The sequence below is a fragment of the Sphaerodactylus townsendi genome, linkage group LG06, assembly GCF_021028975.2.
Source record: "Sphaerodactylus townsendi isolate TG3544 linkage group LG06, MPM_Stown_v2.3, whole genome shotgun sequence".
Taxonomy (NCBI): domain Eukaryota; kingdom Metazoa; phylum Chordata; class Lepidosauria; order Squamata; family Sphaerodactylidae; genus Sphaerodactylus; species Sphaerodactylus townsendi.
Window position 1 is genome coordinate 88,044,041 of NC_059430.1, and position 24,112 is coordinate 88,068,152.

The window sequence follows — 24,112 nt, forward strand, 5'->3', positions numbered from 1 at the left end:
GAAAAAATATATAAGAAAAGGTAGAAAGAAAATGGGAGTGGGAATAGAAGTAAGAAAGGGTTATAGTTTGAAATCTGATGGTTGTTTGTTTTAGAATTTTTAAATACTTTCTTTCCAAAGTTTCAAACAGCTTAGTAAAATTTAGTGCAGTATCTAAAAACATAATATGAATAGTGTTGTTTGTGTTAGAGCAGTAAATGCTGCCCAACTCCACTCATGGCTGCTTAACATTTATTCTTAAAGAATACCAAAATATCTGCAACAATGTTTGCTTTGAAATTATTCACAATGTTAAGCGTTGGGACAAGTAAATTATAATTCTACATTGTTATAGTTCCTTTAAAATGGTGACTTGCCTAAAGGTACTCTATACACAAATTTGTGTATTGGACAGAGACAGCCAGGTATGTAATCATATTTTGTAGTGATTGCTGTGATAATTTTTTTTTAAATGATCTTCAGCTGTCTTCTGAGATCAGAGAATCTCAAGACTTTGGAGTGAAATGCTGGAGTGAAATGTTGGAAGGCACCTACATTTCATTGAATGCAGTGTTATTCATTTTACATAAACATATTGTTTATATTTTATGGGCTCTAAAGCACATCTCTAAAAGGAAGTGGGTATATGTAAGCAAATTGGATATGAGCCAATTAAAATAAAGTACTTTAAGATCTATTGATTCCATTGATAGAGTTAAACGCTAAGCAGTACAGTCCTGTACAGTGAAATAACTGTGTATGGTGGAACTATAAATCAACATCATAGAAATAAAAAGTTCTAGATCATAATTTTCAGTAGAAATATTATTTGAACGGACAATCTTTTTGTCTTTTTAAAATTATGAATGTTTGTGTGGATACTGTGTTTCCCCGAAAATAAGTGTCTTATATTAATTTTTGCTCCCAAAGATGTACTATGTCTTATTTTCATGGGATGTCTTATTTTTCTGCTCCACAGCTGCATGCTCTGGTGCTTCCAAACAAAAACTTTGCTACGTCTTACTTTTGGGGGATGTTTTATATTTAGCACTTCAGCAAAACCTCTACTACGTCTTATTCTCGGGGGATGTCTTATTTTCGGGGAAACAGGGTGGGATACTTCTTGTTCTTTATATTTTTTCCTTTTTGTTCCTTTCAAAAGTTGCTGCAGTGGTATTATTCTATACTATAGAATGTCCACATAATATACCTCTGACTGAAGTAATAGGGCCAGTGTGGCTCATGTTGCTTCTTGGAACTGTGCATTGCCAGATCGTTTCAACAAGAACACCCAAGCCAACTCCAACTACAGGAGGAAGAAGGCGAAGGTACAGTTTAAATTCAGATTATGGGGATTTAATCCCTGTGTTTTATTTCAGAATCCAAAAAAATATCTTTATTATTTTAAGGGCATAAGTTAAAAACTGGAGTCTATTCATTTTGAATGGGGCTGATATTTTTACTCAACTATAAAGTTTCTTTTTCCTTTTCTCTTGACGTTTGACAGGATTTAGCTGTAGCCCCTAGGCATTTGAGCAGTTATGTTCTAAATACTGTTGTGAGATGTGATTGAATTGCACCCAGTACTGATTAGTATCTTGTAGGGTGCCACAAAAAACTCTGAATTTAATCCTTCCAGTGCTTAAAATGTTGGTCATAAACTGCATAACAGAGGAAAAAATGTACTGTGCTTGTATTTTTGTCCTTCTGGGACAACAGTGTCTAAAGAAAATACCTTTGTTTATACAAATGAAATAAAATTTTAACTTGTGTTGTGTTGAATAACAAAATAACAAATAATTGTTAAGCCAAAAGTGTTGGTTGGATTGAAAACACCTTTTTGCATATTTATAAGAACACTGACCATGTTGTTGTGCTAGTGTGTAACACTCACAAGATACCTTCCACTTTTAATCTCTTCTGATGAAGGAAATTAAGGAAAGCAGCACATTTGGAAGTACATAGGGAAGGAGATGGCTCTAGTACCACAGATAACACACAGGAAGGAACAGTGCAGACCTACGGTACAAGCACCTCTTACAGTATTGGCGTTTTCTTCAGAGATATCTGGCATGCAGCTTTCTTTTTATCAGGGTTTGTATTTATTCAAGGCTATGTTTGTCTTAAAGAAGCACTATCCCTTTTCTGACCATCTATACTTCAAGCCTCTTCTAGGCCTCCATCTAAGCACACTTAATATCTGACTTATAACTGTAGTTTAATTTGCCAGCATCAAAATACACCTTGTGGCATTTGCTTTCTTTGTACTGTCATGTAACTGAGAGTAAAAAACAACAACCAAAGTAGTAGATGAATAAAAACTGATGACTTAGAGAAATCTTGGATAACAAATTCAAAAGTCATTTTTAATCTCAGTCAGTAGTATAAGGTTTTCTTTTGTTTCTACATGTTCTGGTCATTTGCAGTTCCTCAGTCTTGAGCAAAAGATGCTCAATATTATGTTTATTATCTCTCTTTTAAACTATCCTTCCTAACTAAGGTCGTGTTTTGAAGTAGACCTTCATTTTAAACTATTAATTGCTCAGAGGTTTAACTCAGTTTTTTTTAAAAAACAACAATGAACTATATGTTGGTTGATAGAGATTATGGCTCGTATCCTGTCCACTGAAGACGTGCGGTGTAATGACATAAAATATCACTGTGATAAAACCTAATTGATGAACAGCTTGAGAGAGAGATGATTGCTTCAAGCCATGCCAGTCTTGGTTTAAGTTAATATTCATGCGGCTGGCCTCCACACGGGCCAGGGCCTTTACAGCCCTGGCCCCGGCCTGGTGGAACCGGCCTGGTGGAGCAACGCTGCTTCCCGACCTGCTGGTGGGGCAACGCCTCCCACCAGCTGGGTTCGACCCCTCTCGCGGGACCTTTGGTGAGTTCCTTGGCAGAGGGCCTGCAAGACGGAGCTTCGTTCACCCGCCGAGGCCTTTGGAGGGAGTCCAGCCAGCTGATGGTGCCCCCTTCCAGCTGGCCCCCTTCCTCTGGCCCTTCGGCTGAAGCCCCTTCCGCCGGCCTCTACATCTGGGCCTATAACATCTATCTAGACCTACCGTTCTCCCTGGGGGGTGGAAGAATTTAATATTAGGCACCGGGCGCCACCTACACCTATGCCTATATTTATTTTACATTTAAATGCTAATGTTTAGCTAGTTTTCGCTGCTTTTATAAGTTTTAGCCTATTTATGATGTTTTAAAATTGTATTTATTATCTGCTGTACACCGCCCAGAGCCCCTCGGGGATGGGGCGGTCTAGAAGCCCAAAGTATAAATAAATAAATAAATAAATAGCTTTAAACCCAATTTGCCAAGGAAAACCATTGTGGATTTTCATTTTGAACTACAAATTTGCTTAAACAATAAGGATTAATTCCTTACAATTTTTAGTTCAAAATTTTCAGGTAAGATGTAGCACTCTTGCTGACTTGGATTTTAAAAAAATCAGGAAAGGGATAATGCCATTTACTCTGTGTACATTTTGTACGTTTAGTATTGTTATACTAATGTGTCATATCTGTGCTCTTCAGGTGATGTTGTTTCCTAAAAACTCAAATTGTGTTTTTAATCATGATGTGTTGCTTCTGGTAAGCATTTTAGGTTTTTATTGGTTTATTGGTTTTCATATTAGGCTCAAACAATAAATACTTGACTATGACTATTTGGCATTATATGTATTATGAAAGGAACAGGGAATTTTTATATTGAGGACATTTTGATTGTAGAACACATTGGGAACATTGGGAATCTTTGCAGTTATTAAAAATAGATTATTTTCATGCAACAAATTATAATATATTATTAAAAAGCCTTTTGAAAACTTTAATTTTCCATTCTTCACCAAGGCCTATAAGTCTTTATAGTTTAAACTGAGTCTACCTTGGCAATTTTTGTTGAGCTTATTTTCGTTGTATATCTCAATGAAGAAAATGCAAAGCAAAAACTTACCCTTTGCTTGTCTCGGGCGTTTTACAAAATACTACTCCCGTTTTTATACATTAAATGTGCCATGTGTAAAGTTTATCAAGAGATTCCCTCACACATCCTCTTATTTAGAGGATCTGAACTAAACAGTTTTAAAAACTTTGCCTGTGCAAAACTATTTAGCAGTAGAATTCTCCAGGATTTATCAGCGAAAGGTAGTTTTACAACCTTTAATTGCAGAATAATGCAGAAGAATAAGGGGTAGAGTCCAGTTTTGTGAACTATTAACCAGCACACTAGACAGAACACCTGTAGAAGCTTTTATCTTTTATTGAGAAAGGAAAATATTCTTTTTAGTCAAGGTAGAGAAAAAGTACAGGCATGAAAAAGTTAACTCTACAATTACTATGGAGTTAAATGGTAAAATTATCAGAAGTTCCTATCATTGCGTAATCATATTCTAGCAATTACATAGTTTTAAAAGCAAATCATGTTTCAGCTTTTGTCTCATTGCTTCTAGGTTATCAAAAAGCCCAAATTGTTTCACCAAGAAATCTTACTTAATATTGTTCTGAAACTTGCTGTTAATTTAAGTTTTCTGTAACTGATTCAACTTACTGTCCAAGATGAAAGTAGCTTTAAGTTGAAAAGTGTTTGAACTCTTGGTTGACTTGCAAATTCAGCAAGAAAAGAGTAATGATATCATAGCTACTGCTACATTAGTGTTGCTTGTATTTACACACTCAAAAAAACTTCTCACAATATTCCCTTTTGCATATGTAATGTTATGCAGAATTTTAATGTGGCCCGCTTTTCTGAATGTCCTGGGAAACATACTGAAGTGCAATTTAAAGTCTGATGAAGAGTGTTTGCAAGCAGCAGTAATTCAGGATGTGGTATTGTGTCATGACCAAGCTCTTCTTAAGTTATCATCTGAGCATTGGTGACTTGAAGTCACTTTAACTGAATGCTCTGTTTTAATTTAAAATGAGGCAGTGATTTGATTATTTTTCTCTTTATCAGAAAGGTCTACAGTGGTAGAAATTGGCTATTGTGAAGCTTCATGCAATTGCTCTCCTTTTATGCAGAAAGTCTGTTTCTGGCTTTGTTTTAGGTGTGAAACAAATTGGAATTTTGATATAGTTCCTTCCTTTAAGTGGAAATGTTATTCCATTTCCATATTCAATTTCCAGATAATTGCCTTAGTGATTCAGGTTCTGACATTGGTTAAGTTCATAGTTAGTAAAGGAGTTTTCAACACTTTTTGCATTGGACAGTAGTATGGGGGGCTGTGGGGGGGATTGCTATTTAGAAGAAAGCCAAGATTTACTGGCATGCTTACATGGCTGTACCTTGGAGAGCTCGTTGCACGGTGGACAAAGATGATGTATAATTTTCCACACTTCCTGTTTAGGAGTTTTCCATGATTTGTAGAATAAGCTTGTCTTTGCTTTTGTTGATGAATCTGCCTTTTATATTTAACTGTTAAACGGGAGAACAGATTGAGGATACACATTCACTGCATTGGCTTCATTTGTTTAGTTCATTTGTTTCATCAGTTTTGAGTTTCTTTGTCATTGGTGAGGGATACTCTTGGGATAGGGATTTTCTTTAAATAGCACAGGTTTTAGAGTGGCAGTTGTCTTCTTCCTTCTCTGATTCCCTTGTGGGAGCTGCTGCAGCTTAACATGCATGTCATAAAGAAACTTTAATTGTCTGGAGCAACCTCAGCTTTTCCCAGATTTGCCTTCTTTTTTCAAAAAGCGTTCAGGGATTTCAAAAAGCATTTAAGGATTTGAAAGCATGCTTTTAAAAATGGATTTTCATATTTTGCATTCTGTCTAGGTATGTGATTTAAACAGGATAAAGTTTTCTTTTCTGGGCCATAGAGGCAGTATTTGAAAATTGGTTGACAGGCCACTTGGGCAGGAGATTGTCATCAACTGTTATCAGCACCTAGTAGGTGTGCTTCCTGTAGAAGAAAGGCAGGACTGGAAGATAATTTTGGTCTTGTGAAGGTTTTTTATTTCACATCAACTAGACTAATTCTTCCTGTTCTCTTTCCTCTTGGTTTCTTTTAAGCTGCATGACAAATGAAACAAAGCAAAAAGGCATCTGAAGGAAAGATTCCAAAACCACCTCTACTTTCCATTCTTAGGGACTCATTAACTCATTATACCCTGTTCAGGTTAAGGACCACCTTTGTTCTAAAATGCTTCGCTTGGGTCCTAGTGCCTTGGGAATAGAATTGGGTAGGCATTAGGACCCAAGCAGAGCATTCTGGAACAAAGGTTGTCTAGGAAATGGCAGATGAAGTCACCATCTCCTGTCATCTTTATCCTGAACAGGATATAGCTCTTCAGCAGCACAAATACAGTTGAATGGTCAAAGAAGCAAGAGGTGTTGCCTCCCTTTCCAAGAAGCTCCTGGGTAGTGATGCTGCTGCTGCTACCATCAGAAACCAAGGGAAAGGTGGTGGCTCTTCTTCATAATGTGTCTCATTAAAGAGGCATGCATTGATCTGCTTCCTAGCCCATAATGGGGCTCTTGTGGTCTATTCTACAGCAAAATTCTACAGTCTATTCTACAGGCAAAAGATACGGACAGATTAAAATATGCTACATAGGCCTATTAACTATATAAAATTCTGACATATTTGTTTTGCATAGCCACTGCATGTTAATTATCTAAAAGGACCACAATATTATAAAACTTTGCATGTAAATGGAAGCCTTTGAATTTTTTTCAACTTATTTTTTAAAAAATAACTAATTGTCCTTCCTAGGTCTTCTCTGCCCAGTTTGCCTTAATTTTACAGCTAATAGTTAATTTTATCCAGATCCTGGGCTTTTGTAATTAAGGGCCTTATTACCTGGTACTGCTAAAATGTGTTGCTAAATAATATTTATGAGAAGCAAGGCAAGCATGGTCATGGGATTTTAAAAATTCCATTTCAAGGGAGCCATGCATTCATTATTAGAGTTTCTGAGAGGGCAGGATGAAAGGAGTGCCAAGTATATATAGCCATGACCAAAATTATGCCTTCAGAACATGCAACTGATTAAAATATCTTGAGTCAGTCAAATACAAATTGCCTTCACGATGTTTTATAGACTAAAATGTATGAACAGTTTTTTGCATTTCATATGCATATTGCTATCTTTCTGGGTTGAAGCCATTTACGGGGGAGAGATTAACAACTAGTAACTTCATGTCTATGTTAACCCTAGATCAAAGAAAGCAAAGAATTCAATAGATAAGTCCACAGAGACTGACAATGGGTACGTCTCCCTTGATGGAAAGAAGACCAGCAAAAACAGTGAAGATGGCTTACAGTCCCATGAAGCTCACTCAGAGGTTTTTAGATCAGAAGAGACATGCTGGGGCTCAGGAGCAGTCAGAAATACCTATACTAATTCTAGTCATCATAAAGTGAGTATCTGAATATATTTTTTTCTAGACTACTTTTAATGGCTTATTGTCACCATCTGGAGATAAGGATGCTGTTCAAAAGTCCATCTAGCTCTGTATTCAAATTTTTATAATGGCATTCTACAATCTGTTAATTTTGAACTTCTAAACCCTGGTGTAAAACATTCTGTCAACCAATCTAGACACTAGAAACTTCTGGTAAAACGTTTCCTTGTGGTATTGTGTTTTTTCACAGAATAGCATAGGGAAAAATCTTATGTGAAGTTTCAAGTTTTCTGTGTTAACCAAATGAATTACAACAGTACAAGTGGGGATCTGGAAGAAACTTTCAGGTAGGGGATCAAGAGAAAAAAAAAGCAGTTTCATGCTCTATCTGTTGTATGAGCTTCCTTAACTTCTCTAACAGCCTGAGAGCAGAGGGCTGCACTCAAACTTCTTCCAAAACCCAAAGGAAAAAACATCTAAACATTTCCCTGTGGCCTCTCTTCAGTGTCATGCATCATCTCGATATTTATGGTCCTCTTCTCTGAGCCACCCATCAATTATGACACCTATGCATTGAGATACACCCCTCCTTTCAGTCAACTCAAGGTCTCCACTGAGCATCAAATGCATCAGTCACCTTGCTTCCAGTAATCACCGTTGCCTCACTGTTGAGAATTTCCCCCGAGGATAGCATCCAAACTTCTCATCCATCCAAGAATCCTATCCCTTTCACCAAGGCAGCCAGACTCACCTCGTTCCTTGGACGATAATGTACTTGAAGTTCCTCCTCTGCCACCTGTTGCAGAGACTCAGACAAAAGGTGCTACATGTCTACTGTGTTGAGCTAGGACTGGGGAGATCTATGTTCATGCTACCAGGAAGCTCACTTGGAGACCTTGGTCCAATTATTTTCTATCAGCCTAACCTACCTAACTAGAATGTTCTGATGATTTTTAAAAAATGAAAGGAAAAGCCACATATTCTGAGCTCATAATAGTGAAGGCAGGATTAAAAAGTACATTTGTTATAAACATTCAAAACTAAAATGAAACCAGAGGAAACTGGTTTCTAGAACAAGTGTGTAATACTGTTTTGCCACAATTTTAAATTGTCTACTTCTTTTGGATCACCATTCCCAGTTTTTAAATGAACGAAATTTTGAAGGCCATAATAAATCAGCATGGAATCAGAGATCTCCATTTGCATTTCATATATATCTTGTGGGTCATATTTATTTTTCACCAGAGGCAAATTAATCTTTCCCAGTGCAGACACTCACTTCACCTCAGGGAGCGTCCACAGCTGGTGGAGGGAGTTCATAAAATTTGTTTCAGTGAGTCCTATTCTGCTCCAACCCAAGATCTTCTTCTGTTTCTATGTTAGGTATTGGGGTATGCATAATGAATGTTGTTTTTTCTGATTAACACTATGGCGTCTGTTTACAGCATGGAATGTACAAAGGCTATTTTGAAATGGAAACAATTTGGTACCATTGCTTTGAGTTTCTTTGTAGAAAGACAATCTAGACAGCTAATAATTTCATAATACTCATTGGCAAGGTTTCCCCTTACTTCAGAATACTGGTAATGCATGGAACAGTATGGGCTTTACATAATTCAAAATACTTTAGCAGCCTAATTAAAAATAATAGAAACAACAGTAATGCAGTAGTATCATTTTAAATTTTTGCATTTTGGTATAGCTTGTGGTCTGCTCTAATTCTTACAGGAAACACCTCTGCTGGTGATTGTCTGAAAAAGAGCCGGTGTTTCCTTTGATTGCTTGCCATCTTGGCTTGCTTCAACAACTGTTATTCTCCAAGCTGAGAATCTCTTGCATGTATTCAGTTTTGCTGTTCAATATGCTTCACTATGTCTTCACTAACTTTTGTGAAAAATGTGGAACTACTAGTCACCATGTGAACAGGAATATTCGCATTTCAGGTCTTTCCGGGGCACATTAAAAAGCTACTTTTAGAAACAAAACTGAACACATGCAAGTCCTTGACTTGGAAAAGTGAACCAGAGGAACTAAAGTGATGGAACTCCTCTCTGAGTTCATTGTGCAGTTCATGGTTAGTGTGTACAGATGGACATTCTTGAGTGTTGTATAAACATTGTAATACCAAAAGATACTTATTCAGTTGACTAATTGGGTATAGAAATTTTTATAGTACTTTAATAATGCAAAAGTGATCTATTGGTGAGACCAGTTACCTGCTGTAGTTTAAAAATTTCTTATGTTATTTTATAATTTTAAAATATACAGAGATAAATTGCAATACTTGCAATGATATGATTAGAATAAAAACAACATAACTTTTACTAGCAGCTGACTCTTAATTGCCCTAGGATACTCACAGAACAGTGGCAAACATCTCTGATGAAGTTTCAAGTGAGGAGGGACCAGATGTTGGCTATTACTTGCGTCGTAATGCAGAACGTGCTTCCAATGATTGTGCATTTCGAAACAGAAAGTCCCATCATTATAAGAAACATTATCCGGTAGAGGTGAGCTCCTCCAATGGAAATCTTTCATGGAAATAGTAATATGTATATTGCTTCCATTGTCCCTATATGGCGGCCTGTTTACTGAAGTTGTAGATGGAAGTAAGGTTGATAGCTACCAAGAACAGGACCTTATTAGTGGTGACACAGAGAATAGCCTCCCTAAAAACATTCACTTAGCACATTCTCATTTTTTCATTTTGCCATCACCCTTTTATAGTTCTGTTTGGAATCTTTTATTTGAAAGAGATTTCAGTGGTACCTTTTGTTTGGCATTTGCTCGCTTTAATGTATTTTTATGTTTTTGTCTTGTGTACTAAATATTTGTTCTATGTCTTGTACACTGTCTGATGGAGAGGCAGGATATAAATGTTTGAAGTAAGTACAGTTGGGATAGTCTTTTCAGAGCAGCTATTTTTTCCTTTTTTAGGTTTTGGAAGTTGCTAATGATTGTTATCCTTTCTGGTCCAGCTAGGAAATAGGGCTATTATGATCCCTTTTCTCAGAAAGGACGAATCCCTTCCCACTTCCAGACTTGTCTTTTCTAGTGGTGTGGTAGCACATTCCAGATGAACTCGAGTGATTTCAACATTGACATTATTCAGTGCTTTTACTTTTTCTTTCCCTCCTCTCTTTCTTCCTTTCCCTCCTTTGCAGTGTGTCTTAGCTAGGCTTTCTCAGATTTGCAATTTGCCTCAGGTAGGCCTTTCCCAGGTTTAAGTAGACTATTACAATTTGTTGCCATCTTACATAACTTCCATAAACTGGGGTGTGTATTAAGGCCTTAGGTTTAAGCCTCAATATCTTGAAATTTTCTGAGGATAGCACCACTTTTTTTGCCTCATAGGAACTAGTGACTTCCTGGCCATCCAGGGAAACAACCAGTTCAGGGGTTCCTTATTCCTTTACCTTCTCCCTGTCATCTTATTGCCAGAGAATAAAATCTTTGGGAGTCAGCAGTATCCTCAACTGGGGGCAGTATATAATCATATCATCTATATGGTTAGCCATTACTTTCATCCTGTTCTAGTTCACTTCTTTTTTACTTATAATTAAAACAATGTTTGTCCTAGTTCAAGTTCTAAGTATTTCCATTAATGAAGGAAAATGTTTACATTTACAGAAGGACCTCTAAGTATATTCCTGTTTATTATTCAGCTTGGTTTCTGATTATGTTAATTAAAACAAGATGGTCTTCCCCATTTAGTGAATATGTAACATATGTCTTCCAGGATATCCCTAAATCAGGCACTAGTTGCAGTTCACGGTGTTCAAGTTCCAGACAAGATTCAGAGAGCACAAGACCAGAGTCTGAGACAGAAGATGTATTGTGGGAAGACTTGTTACATTGTGCAGAGTGTCGTTCATCCTGTACCAGTGAAACAGATGTTGAAAACTCTCAAGTTAACTCATGTATGAAGAAAGAATATAGAGATGATCCATTTCATCAGGTTGGTGCAGTGAGAATACATATCACTTGCAATTTTCCAAATCTGCCAGAACTGAGACAAAAAGAGTGTGTGTATGGAGGGAGAGAGACAGAGACAGAGACAGAGACAGAGACAGATGGAGTGAGAGAGAATATTCACTATATCACAGAATACCTTTTATTTTTTGGCAGAGTCATTTGCCCTGGTTCCACAGTTCTAATCCTGGGCTGGAAAAAGTGAGTGCAATCGTTTGGGAAGGTAATGACTGCAAAAAAGCTGATATGTCAGTGCTTGAAATCAGTGGCATGATAATGAACAGGGTGAGTGTTGAGTATATTTCAATTTAACAGTCTGGATTTAAAACAATCTTTATCACAAGTAGAGCTGCTTTTTTTCTCTGAATGGTTCACAGATTAAAGCTTGAAATCCTAAAGACACTTACCTGGGAGTAAGCCCCATTGAATAAAATGGGACTTATTTCTGAGTAGCCATGTTTAGGATTTCCTAAATGTATGGCTGTGCCTTATACCAGTTCTTTAGGTTTTGTCTTGTTCCTTATGTGGTTATTGGATGAAATTTGAGGTTTTATGGTTATGTGTTGTTGTATGGTGGAAGTTTGAATTTGATAACGACGATGACAATGATGGATAAATGCAGAAGGCAGGGAAACCCTTCTTCACACCAAATTGGGCAGATTTATTCAGTATTGCCTTGCTTAAATCGTAACAGAAAATTATTACTAATCAGTATAAAAAGTTAAAGCATCATTTGGATTTGTATCAGTCAGAAGTAGTAGTTTTGAGCAAGGTAATTTGTTTTGTCAGTGAAACTAGATGCTGCCATCAGTGAATATGGCCCTATTTCAAAGCTAGCCTCAGACTCAGTCTAGACATTCTTCCTCTTTCACAACCTTTGACTCCTGTGTTAACTGTAGATTTGCTGGCTCAAATGTTAACATTATCTGAAGCAAAATGGGATCAGTACTCTCAAGTGCTTCACAACACTCATCCATGGCAGTAATCAAGATGCTACCTGAGGAGTGGAAGGTATCCATACATGCACAAAGAACATGTAGGATGTAAATTTATTTATTTATTTATTTATACTTTAGGCTTATATACCGCCCCGGTATATAAGGCTTATATACCGCCCCGGCTTATATACCGGCTTATATACCGCCCCGGTATATAATTGAAAAGAAGATCTATTGGGAAGAGTACCTATGAGGTTTAAAAGTGAAAAAATTAGCTTAATAGGACAAGTAAATAGTCCTGAGCCTCAAAAAGGTGAGCAAGTAGCCCCACTTACACATATGACTAGTGTGGAGAGAGTTTGAGGGGATCGGTGAATGGGGAAATCTAATCTTGCAGCCCATCAGAGAATGTGACAGTGGTTACATCTGGGCTGATGGTAAATCCCCTGCAGCAGTAAAGAAAGAGCTGCATATTATGTGTCAGAGTCTTGAGCAGGTCTTGATACATGGGAGGCATGCAAAAGTTCACAAGCACACCTTTGGGGAAGGATTCTTCCCACAGTTATAAATCAGAAAGGTAGGGTTCTGAAAGAAAAGATGGAAATTTGGGTCCCAGAAATGAATCCATCTTGTATAAGACTGGGTTGTGGAGAATAAATCCAAACTTGACCAAACCTGGAGTTAACGGCCAAAGTAAGAGTTTCTTTTGGTTTACAAATAGATTTTAAAGGTTCGACAAAAGGCTGGCAGAATCTTGGGTCCACACATAAATCTGACAACAGAGTCCTAGACTGGACTTTATAGGACCTTATTTGAATATAAAGGATATTCTAGTGACAGAGAATAATCTTTTATGGCAAAAGACACACTGGTAGAACTACTGGAGTTTTCTAAATTATGATCTTATCACTTCTGGGTTCTGTTTTTCTGGGTGAGGTGTTGCCTCATACTTCCTCTGGTTTTTCACAGCAGTGACCTGTTCTCCTTCAGCTGATCTGATCTGAGTATGGCCCAGAGTCCCTCCATCCTTGTCCTTTTGTAGGCCAAATATTTCTTTCACCATCTGTTCCTTGACCCAGGTTCACATTGGGGTCAGGAGGATAAATTTCAGCACCAAACACTGGAGGTTTTTTTTGTTTTTTTTTAAAGGCAAGTTGAATACTTAATTGGAAGCATTTTTAAAGCTATATTTTCAGCTTCAAAACTTTTTGAACATCAAAAAGATACTAGGTTGAATCTTCTCAATTTTTCTGCTGTAACAAGAGAAAAGGGGAGTGATTTCACCTTCTTTCTCTCCTCACTGCATCCTTTGTCCTGTGTGACTTTTTTGTCAACACAACTCCCTCAGTACACAGTATGATTTGGTGGAGGAGAACAGAGCCCTTCCTTCCATTTGCACATATAGAAAAGGTGAGAGAATCTACTCCAGTGCACCATGGAAATAGCTAATTGCTATGAGGTGGTGTATCCTCCTTTCAAATGTATTTTGAAAACAATCATTCAATTGATAATAAAGTTTTGTTGTTAGTGTACATTGCATTAAATTGTGTGTGTTTAAAATTTCTCATCTTTAGGTGAACAGCTATATACCAGGAATAGGCTATCAGATTTTTGGAAATGTTGTCTCTCTAATCCTGGGGTTGACTCCATTTGTATTTCGACTTTCCCAAGCGAAGGATTTGGAGCATCTAGCTACCCATTCAGCTACCGAACTTTATACTATAGCTTTTGGGTCAAATGGAGACAGAATGGTTCTTTCCATGGTTACAATATGCTTTATAGTCCGTGTCTCCCTTGTATGGATTTTCTTTTTCCTTCTGTGTGTGGCTGAGAGAACCTACAAACAGGTAGGTGTAGTTACAGCTTCTTCTATTCTTTTACATGTTTCTGACTGGAATACTTACTGTATTTTCAGTGGTTTTAAATAATGGAATATAATGGTTGTGCCATCTGTATTTGGTAACATTTATTTAATATATCTTTTGTCCTTTCATTGAGCTCAGAGTAGTGATTTTTCCCTGTAAAAATAGTATAAGAGGATCAGTCTATCTAACAGCCCAAAGTGGGGAGATTGGAATTGCCAGTGGAAGCAGCTTGGGCTTCCGTCAGTGGATATAGCTCCCCAGGGCACTTACGGCACGAGAGGGTGATCCCGCTGCCATGTGGGTGCAGCCGCCCTTCCCTGGCATTGCAGGGCCATCACCACCATTAGCATACGAAGGGCAGGCTGAGGGTGTGGCCGGGGGAGGAGCTGACATCAATCAGCTTCCTCCCGGCCAGTCGCTGCATGAAGCCGGCATCTGGCAGCATAAGGCAGTCGTGAGGCAAGGGGGCTTCTTGATGGCAGTGAGAAGCAGCAGGGCAGTGGGAATGCAACTGGCCACCCAACTTGGGACTATAAATAAGCTTCTTTTTTGCATTATTTAATGCTATTAACATTTTGTTTGCAGCGGCTTCTTTTTGCCAAACTCTTTGGCCATTTAACCTCAGCCAGAAGGGCACGAAAATCAGAAGTTCCTCACTTCCGGTTGAAGAAGGTACAAAATATTAAAATGTGGCTTTCCCTTCGCTCGTACCTAAAGGTTTGTACCTTTTCTTTGAATTATTGACATAGTTAACTTATCTAATTTGTAAACTGGTAAATGTACTTCATTGTATAGTGTACATGTTACACTACTATATTCAATATTGTATTGAAACTGGATTTTCCTCACTACTAGTTTAACATTGCTGTTATGTGGTTATTCTAAGTCACTCCCTCAAAGCTTTAAAAGAAGCTTGTGCAAAAGCTATGTGGAAGAAGCAGACTCTAGCAAGCAGACGGTTGCATTACTATTATGTTCATTTTTAAATATTTGCTTTCTCTGTGTATGGGAGAATAACACTGGTTAAAACGATGGACCTTTCAAAATACTATTTTTGTGTCAGATATTCCCAAGTGAAATTTCTACTAAGAAAACTGGAAATCAGTAAAGATGATTTACCAGTTTATCTAGAGTAAAAATAAGAGAAAGAAGAATAATTAAGAGACAAGATTAAGGGTGACTTTCAGTTAGTTCAAACTATATTTATTGTTTACGAAGTGGTGTCATGACCTTGGTATTCTGTGGATGTTTCCCTTCCAAATATTGACCTTCTGAGATCTGACGAGAACAGAGTAGCCTGACGAGACAGATGAGGGCAACACTTAGGACAGGAAAAAAAATACACACACACTTACGGACAATGTTGCATTCATTGTGAACTGATATATTTTTTAATGAGATCCCCATTTTATATAAATGCAGCTGTTTATTTTTATTTTGTTTATTTTAATATTGCTTGAGCTTTAATTCTGCATATGCTGCATATGCCTAGTTGGTTTACAAATGGAATAAAAACATTTTGACTAGAATAATGTATTATATTTTCACCCTCGACTTATATGCGAGTCAATAAGTTTTCCCAGTTTTTTGCGGTAAAGTTAGGTGCCTCGACTTATATGCGGGTCAACTTATACGCGAGTATATATGGTAATTAAGCAGCTTTGTGTTCCAACAGAAGGAGCTAATTTCTCAAAGGATAACAATGCCTAAAAATATTATTTGAGAATCTGGCTTTTGAATTTAAACTTGTGAATCCTTTTGCTCCAAGCTGTCCTGCTAACCTTTTTCTGACATAGTGTGTTTTTGTTCTTCCTTAATTGGAATTGCAGAATATTTATTGGTCATTTATGATGAAATCTTTTGGTAATTCCGTCAAATACTGTCATTCTCTAAAGCAATAGCTGTTGTGAATTTTGGTGTTAAGACATCTCAATATTTTTCTAAGCAACTGAAACCATGTTGGCTATGTCCCTTGTATTAAAAAGATAAGCCATTTCTTCATTAGTCCAGCTGTCTTGTTTCATACATGTTCTTAATATATTATATTTCTGTATTTTCCCTGGCCTTCAAACAGGGATAATTATACTCTCTATAGTAGCTTCTTTATTAATTTTACAGCAAGGGATCTTCCCCCCCCCCCCCCCCCACATTCTCTCTGTTGTGGAAGATGTATAGTTCTATAAGCCATATGTGGTAGATTCCAGGACTTTGCTAAAGTGTAACTAAGCAGAGCCAACCTGAACATAGAGAATTATAGAAGAATAAAAGAGAGCAAGAGAGTGTCAGTTAATCAGTGAGGTTAATTTGAATAGAAAAGACAGTTTGGAAGGGAATTTAGGAGAGGGAAAGGTTGAGTAAACAACTCTGTACTCTTGGCCGAAAGCTTTGCTTTGTCAGATAAATGGTGCTGGTCTGATCTGTGTTCCCTTGTCACAGTTTAACACAGACACACAGAGATAGTGGCTATCTTTGGGAAAGATATGCTGAAGGAGAGAGGTAGTGAGGCTTCTAAATCAGTCAGTATCCAAAGAGGGAAGGAATTCTTCTGAGGAATGGAAGGGAAAATCTTGATCATAATTCATGTGAAGAAGGAATAATCATATGGTAGATTAGTCTGGTGTTAGGTCAGACTGCTACGGTTTTACCCCAGATGCTGTCAAGCTATCTAGAGGTGAAGAAATTCTAATCACTCTAGCATCAGGAAGTGCACAGATCTCACTGGAATTATAAATTCCTAAGGAAAACTGAAAGTAATTAACTCTTTCTGTAAATTAAGTTCCTTGTAACGTGTTGCCAGGGGCTGAGAAACAAATCTGGCAACAGTTTCTAAACTGAAACAGTAACACTGCTATAAATAACTGCCTGATTTTGAAACTTGCCTGGTTTCTCTTTGTGACAGTGCCAAACAACTTAGTTTTAATAATTTTTTCTAGTTCCTTTAAAAAAAATTGTTCAACATCTTCTGGTGCCAAATTGTTTCTGACAGAGAACTGAGTGTGGAAATACAGTGACACTCTACAATTTTAAGAAAGGTCCTTAGGACTGAGTGGGGGTTAATAAAGTTAAGGGTTGGACAATTTTTGTATGCCTATATAACATTACTCCTGCTGCACGCTCATAAAATAAAGGATACTAGGTTCCAGAGGGGATAGTCTGATCATCTTTTGGAGAGAAAAATTTCCTCAGTGTGTCTAAATGTGTGAGGTTGTCGCACCATAGAACTTTGAAAGTGGTTTTTGGGAGAAGCAAGCACGGTTGCAATTTGGGATGTAGTGGGCCAGTCAGTATGCAGTGAGAGATGGGAATGTCCTATAAACATTTTCTTGACCCAACGTTTCTTCCTGTTTACTAGTAATAAATGTTCATACAAATTAAAGTCAGCTACATTAAATTTTCACTTGTACATTTTAATATTTTATTTTTAAAACAATCCTTTATCACACATTAAATCATCAACCGATGTATCTGGACACATAGAAGTTCCACCATTTATTGTTTCTCTTTGTTTTGTTTTCAGCGGCGAGGTCCTCAACGATCAGTTGATGTAATAGTCTCATCTGCATTTTTATTGACAATTTCTGTTGTATTTATCTGCTGTGCACAGGTAAGGAAAATTTGACATGTTACTGATTTACATCACAATTTATAATCTTTAAAATTTTCTTTGAGACAAGTTGGGTTACAAGCAAGCCACCAGAAACTGCATGTGCAGCTGCCTCCACATGGCCAGCACAACGTTAATTTCATAGATAATCATGAAATGAAAGCAGGTGTTGGAGGGGCAAAAGGGGACAGATGCAGCCGTTCATGTGGCTCCTAAACTTCCTGAACTGCCAGCTTTCCTTTCTCTAGTATTATATTTAACAGCAAATGTGGAAGGTGGTAAAAGGACAGGCAGTTGCCAAACCAAGAGGACAGTGAGGGCCTGGCATCCAGCATTGCACGTTCTCTCTCAGCTGTGTGGCTTCCATCCCTGAAGAAGAACACTTCTTTTTTGGCTAGGAATGTGATGTTTGGGTATCCCACCATTGTATATCAGGAGTCAGTGAGAAATTGTTAGATTTAATTCTTCCCACTCACGTTTGTTCTGCTCTTAGTGAGCCATTCACCAGAAGAAAGGCCTGAATGAGTTTTTGAACTACTTGGCCTAGAGTAAGACTTATTTTCTAACATGCAAGGCACATTGCAGTTACTTAGTGGTGAGGGGAAGGCGTTCTGCACATGCTTAATATTTTAGGAGAAGGCCATTGACCTGTTTGGATTAATCCACGTTATAATGTTCTGCTTAGGAAATTAATATTTTTCCTTACTAGATAAATCAGGGATCCCCAACCTTTTTGAGACTGCGGGCACATTTGAAATTCTGACATGGCCTAGTAGGCACAACAAAATCACTGTCACAAAATGGTTGCCACATGAGGTGGAGCCTGACACAAAATAATTGCCACGCATTAACTTCAGTAACACAGTGTAGATCCTTGTGTTGTGGTGGCAGCTGCTGTGAAAGCAACATTTAAAAAAACCCTGCAAATCCAAAGCCTTGCTGGTCAAAAGCCTTCCCAGGCTCCACCCCACATCCTAAAAACACTTCACAGGTGCCTGAAACAGTATCAGTGGGTTCTGTGGTACCAATGGACAACTTTGGGGGATACTGAACAACACAGAAGCTCAATGGCCTAAAAACAGGGTTGTGTTCTTAAACAGTTTCGTGCATTTCCGTGGAACATCAGCAGAACGTTTTAATTGTCCCCTATACTTAATTAATACAGATTAATTTAAGCCTCATGTAGTGTAGACATTTGAAATGTTAACCTATTTTTTAATGTTAACTGCTTCAATTTTTCTACTTCTTTTTTTCTTTCAGCTGCTTCATGTGCATGAGATCTTCCTAGATTGTCACTACAATTGGGAATTAGCAATCTGGTGTATTTCATTAACACTGTTTCTTCTAAGATTTGTTACACTTGGATCTGAAACAAGCAAAAAATATAGCAATACCTCAATATTACTTACTGAACAGGTGAGAACTCTCCTAGGAGAAATGATCTAATTCCAAAATGGGAAGACCCACCTTGCTGCTTTAGAGAATGAGTACAAGAAATTATGGGCTGTTGTTAATTACATTCAGAGAGATTAGTTCAGTTATATGCAAACGACAGGTTTATTGATATAGTCACATTTGTTTCATAAAACTCACGCTGATAATGTAGCATGTACAGATTACAAAGTTGTAAGATTAAAATAAAAATCTCTTAAACCTCTGGGAAACACATCTGCAAATGTACTGGTTGTTTCAGTGGAGCATAGATATTATTGCTTAAGGTTTTCGAGATACCTGCTTTTCAAAGTTGAATGATCTCCAAAAAGACCAATTGTACAGATCTATCTTAATACCATTAAAATGACTCTTGTTTCTCCTAACAGTTGGAGAAATTTAGGAATTTTGTCAAGGGATTCCCAAAGCCGGTGACAGATATCATTAAAATTAGAACTGCCTATACAGAAGTGGAAACTAGTTGACTGTATTGTATAAAATATAACAGGCCACATTGGTCTGTTATTTTTTTTTCTTTGTAGGTCTCTTAATTTCTGACTTTTTACATTTGTCTGCAGTATCACGTGCAGAATTTACACCACAGCATTACTAAAGTTGATAGCGGAGTTTAAGTTTTGATCCTCATAATCACGTTTCATGTAGAACAATCCAATTTTATGGATTACAAAGGCACTCTTGTGGAAATCTTAGTCAAAAGCTGAAATTTTATACCTGTAACAATTAATGAACAATGACAATGTTCTTGGTGACTTTTGAAGAATTCAGTGCTGTCTAAGGTCTTTACAGGATCGGCCCTTACAACTACATTGTCTTAACTGAATCCTTGGCCTCATTGTCCCTGTATATTGGAATCTTTGCTAACTAATCATAATTCTGCTATTTCAAATAAGTCATTAGAAGCAAACCTAGATGTGTCTTTAGAGCAAGGTGACCAGATGTCCTGCTTTTGGCAGGACAGTCCCGCTTTTGAGCAATTTGTCCCGCGTCCCGCGGGGTTGTTTAATTCTCCCGATTTTTGAAAGGCTGCTGCGCTGTCTTCTGGGGCACTCCCCTTTTCCCGCCCTGTACCCTTTCAGTGCTACTAGTAGAATAGGACATCCAGCTTCATTATGTAGTGGAGTTTCTGTCCCTTTAAGATATAAGGAGGAAAATAACTTTCTTGCACTTTTCAGTTTCCACATAGTGTAAACGTATAGATCAGCCCACTTCTCCTTATACCCATTAGCTGTACGTATATTCTGCCTTTCGGCAAAGTTACCAAGGCAATTACTAAAAGTGATAGCCACAGATCTTTATGCTGAGTGATATTTGCTGCCAAATCCCTGAATAATAAAATATTAACTCCTGCCTAGGCACTTCCATCCAAACTAAAATTTTAGCACTAGCTCTAATAGGGAGTAAAACATCCTTGAAGAAGTGTTTTCTGGCATACAAATGTGAGGAAAGATTCAAATCCCTTTACCTACCTATACAAAATTGCCTTCCCCCACCCTCTTTATAAGGGATTAGCAGAACCCACACTGGGTCCTACCATCATTATGACTGTTGGTACAAAGAGTAATGTCCCCAGAATTATTTCCAGTGTGTTAGCAGCTTCTAGTAAATAAAAGCATCATGGAGGACTAGCTAAGCTTGGTGGAAGGATTTTTTTCTTCACAACCTATTCATAAGGGGTTGGATCCAGACTGAATTAGCAGTTTTCACTGATCCCTATTACCCTCTGCCAACCCCAATTTATGCTGTTCCTCAGGGTCTTCTGTCTTTAAGAGCCGGACTTCATTGAGCCGTAGTATACGTGTGGTAGGGAGGCAGGAAGATTTCACTCTACTGATGGAAAATTTAGGCTGGATCCAAACGAAGATGGTGCTTTTTAGTTTTTGAACTACTTGGCCTAGAGCAGGGGTAGGGAACCTGCGGCTCTCCAGATGTTCAGGAACTACAATTCCCATCAGCCCCTACCAGCATGGCCAATTGGCCATGCTGGTAGGGGCTGATGGGAATTGTAGTTCCTGAACATCTGGAGAGCCGCAGGTTCCCTACCCCTGGCCTAGAGTAAGACTTATTTTCTAACATGAAAGGCACATTGCAGTTACTCAGTGGTGAGGGAAAGGCGTTCTGCAAATGCCTAATATTTTAGGAGAAGCCCATTGACCTGTTTGGACTAATCCACGTTATAAAGTTCTGCTTAGGAAATTAATATTTTTCTTTACTAGATAAATCTGTACTTGAAAATGGAGAAGAAGCCCAACAAGAAGGAAGAACTGACACTAGTGAATAATGTTTTAAAACTGGCTACAAAATTGCTCAAGGTAAGACTAAAAATGGAGTGTTAAGCATGCACATCCATACAATGATCTTGCTTAACAAGGCCTTTGGTTTATCTATGTTAATGTCTCTCCTTAGCTAAATCTACTTGTAGTTTCTATTCTGCCAGTTTAAATTCACTTTCATTAAAGCCGTAATCTGTGTAACTGTTAACTGAAGCTCTGTTGTACGTAATTTCTCTTCCATAGAGTTGGATGTGGAGGTCACTTGATTCTCATGCCAAAATTTAACATTTAGGATCCAGTCCTGCACTTAATTCCTTATGCATAAGACTGTCGCACACCACAGCAGTGCACATGTTTGGCAATACAAATAAAACTAATTTCTTAAATTCTGTTTACACTTAATAAAAACCTGTAGACTTTTGCCTGCTAGCAGGGGCTTGATGCATCAAGCTCAGTACTCTAGTGTTCGAAGAACTTCACTCGTTCCCAGTCTACTTCAGGGCATAATTCACTGTACTGGTATGAACCCTTGAAGTAAATGATCCTGGTCCAAGTGGGGAATCTGCTTTTCCCTTATGAGTCTGCCCACCAGTTCACCATTTGAGGCCCTCCTGGAGAAATGAGGCCTTCTCAGCAGTAGCTTCCCCCACCCCACTTATTTCATCTTTTAGGTACTGAGTAAATTTTGTCCTTTTCCCTGAACTGTATAATTTTTTTGTTTTTAATTACCCTAATTATTATGGTTTGGGTTTTTATTGCTTCTGTTTTTAATTGTTAGTATGATTTATTCTGATTATATTGTGTCTGTGCATTGTAATGCTGTTCACAGTGGTCGCATATCCTGTAGCTAAAGGCGTTTTAACTAATTGACATAGATCTGGTAATAAAATTCAAGATCAGCTTTTTTTCTGCTTTTCATTTCATGCAGAACTGGTCTTTCCTCCTTGCTACTTCCAAAAGACAGGAAAGAACTCAGGGCAAGCCACTACCATAAGTGCTATGGGGATGTTTCCAAATGTAATATTGATGGCAGCAAATACTATCTAACTTTAAAAGAGTAATGACTTTTTTAAAAGTCTGAACCGTGTTTTGCATGTGAAGGAAGTACTCTCTCACGTAGCCCAAATGGAACTGTCAAGTCTGTGATCCAGCCATAAGTAAATGGGGATTTGTCTTTGTGGTACATTCATCAGATGTAACTGTGCTGTCATGCTAGGTGGATGACAAGAGACTTCATATAAAAGAAATTACTGCAGAGGCAGAGGGAGAAAATCTGGTCAGAATAAGGACCATTTGTCCTAAACCCTGAATCCAGTGACTTACCAATGTAACTCTACCTGTGCAAATCTTTTTCTCATTGCTAGGAGCTGGACAGTCCCTTCAGGTTATATGGATTGACAATGAATCCTCTGCTTTATAACATCACTCAAGTTGTCATTCTGTCTGCTGTTTCTGGTGTAATCAGTGATTTACTTGGATTTAATCTAAAGGTACTGTGTACCGCTATTTTAATTTTCTTAAGTGGTTATGTTAAAAGATCACACTAACTCAGTTTCAGTATTGCTTTATGCATATTATTTAGTAAATTAATTTCTGTCAATACTGGTTTTCATTTTGAAGAATAATTTTATAAAGAGACAAGCCTCATACTAGTTTGGAGTCTCCTATGAATTGCAATCCTAAATAATATGTGTTAGTGTATTTGTTTGGAACCTTCAAATAATATGGCTGGAACGCTGCCATTCTGTCATGGCTCATGACATATCAGTTCAGTAGTCCCAGTGTGATTATTTGTTTGTAGTGCAAGGATGTTTTTAGGAATAGAGCTATGGCCAAGAAGGCAGAATTTCATTATTCGTGACTGTCTTGTATAATTTAGTCTTTCACAAGTCAGACAGAGGGAGAGAACCCTTTCAATAGAGTAAGAAACCCCTTAATTTGGTGTCAGTGCAGTATCTACTTATGGCCACATTGGTACTTCTGGATTCTACTGTGTATGGTTACAGGTCAGACCTGCACTTTTCAGCATTAATGTTACTTTTCTGTGGCTGCATTCAGATGTTGTAAATAAACCTCTGCATAAGTGTCATTTGTTGATGTGCTTATGCACCACTTGTCTCCTCTCCTCACAAATTGAGCAGGATTAAAAAGTGCCAAGTTTCAGAAACCCTGCATCCTGTTTCTGCAGTGATGTCCAGATGTGTGGGTAAATTAAAATTTTATTTCCCACCCCTTTGAAACCAAGAGAAGATTTTGGCAAAAGAGAGCAACATTCACCAAAGGGTGAGGGAGGAAGTACACAAGCTTGTGCCAGAAAGCCTGTTTCAGCATGCAGAGAGAGCTAAGTGAGTCGCAATGCATACCAGAAAAAGGGGAGAGCTGAGAGAGATGGATTATAATCTGCTGTAGTTCTGGACCACAAAACAAAAGTGACCTGTGGTTACACACTGTTGCAGGCTTTATGGTCTCCTGGAGACCCTTTGCCATTTTGCAATCTCTCGGGAATTCTGCCGGGTGGAGGGTGGGATGGCTCAAGACGGAGCTGTGACGAGCTGCCTCGCGAGAGGCCGGGCAGGGAGAGGTGCGGTCTGCGATTTTGGAGTTGCCCCTTCCCCGTCCTTCCTCATTCACTGGCCGTTGTCAAGCTGTTAGTTCTCCTAAGACATCGCTTTCACATCT

The 24,112-nt window shown here is 38.0% G+C and overlaps 1 protein-coding gene across 5 annotated transcripts in view; it reads left to right on the top strand.

The window, feature by feature from the left end:
• Nucleotides 1-24,112, top strand: part of PHTF2 (putative homeodomain transcription factor 2) — a 100,931-nt gene that overhangs the window by 73,512 nt on the left and 3,307 nt on the right. For 2 of the 5 annotated variants that reach the window (XM_048499458.1, XM_048499459.1), the window contains 12 exons: nt 1,142-1,307; nt 1,909-2,073; nt 7,146-7,347; nt 9,684-9,842; nt 11,072-11,290; nt 11,461-11,589; nt 13,817-14,089; nt 14,693-14,824; nt 17,625-17,711; nt 18,972-19,127; nt 21,377-21,472; nt 22,798-22,923. In XM_048499458.1, the coding sequence (XP_048355415.1) occupies nt 1,142-1,307; nt 1,909-2,073; nt 7,146-7,347; nt 9,684-9,842; nt 11,072-11,290; nt 11,461-11,589; nt 13,817-14,089; nt 14,693-14,824; nt 17,625-17,711; nt 18,972-19,127; nt 21,377-21,472; nt 22,798-22,923 (1,910 nt within the window). The remainder of the gene's footprint in view (nt 1-1,141; nt 1,308-1,908; nt 2,074-7,145; nt 7,348-9,683; nt 9,843-11,071; nt 11,291-11,460; nt 11,590-13,816; nt 14,090-14,692; nt 14,825-17,624; nt 17,712-18,971; nt 19,128-21,376; nt 21,473-22,797; nt 22,924-24,112) is intronic. The other 3 variants (XM_048499460.1, XM_048499462.1, XM_048499461.1) reach the window with 2 other exon arrangements.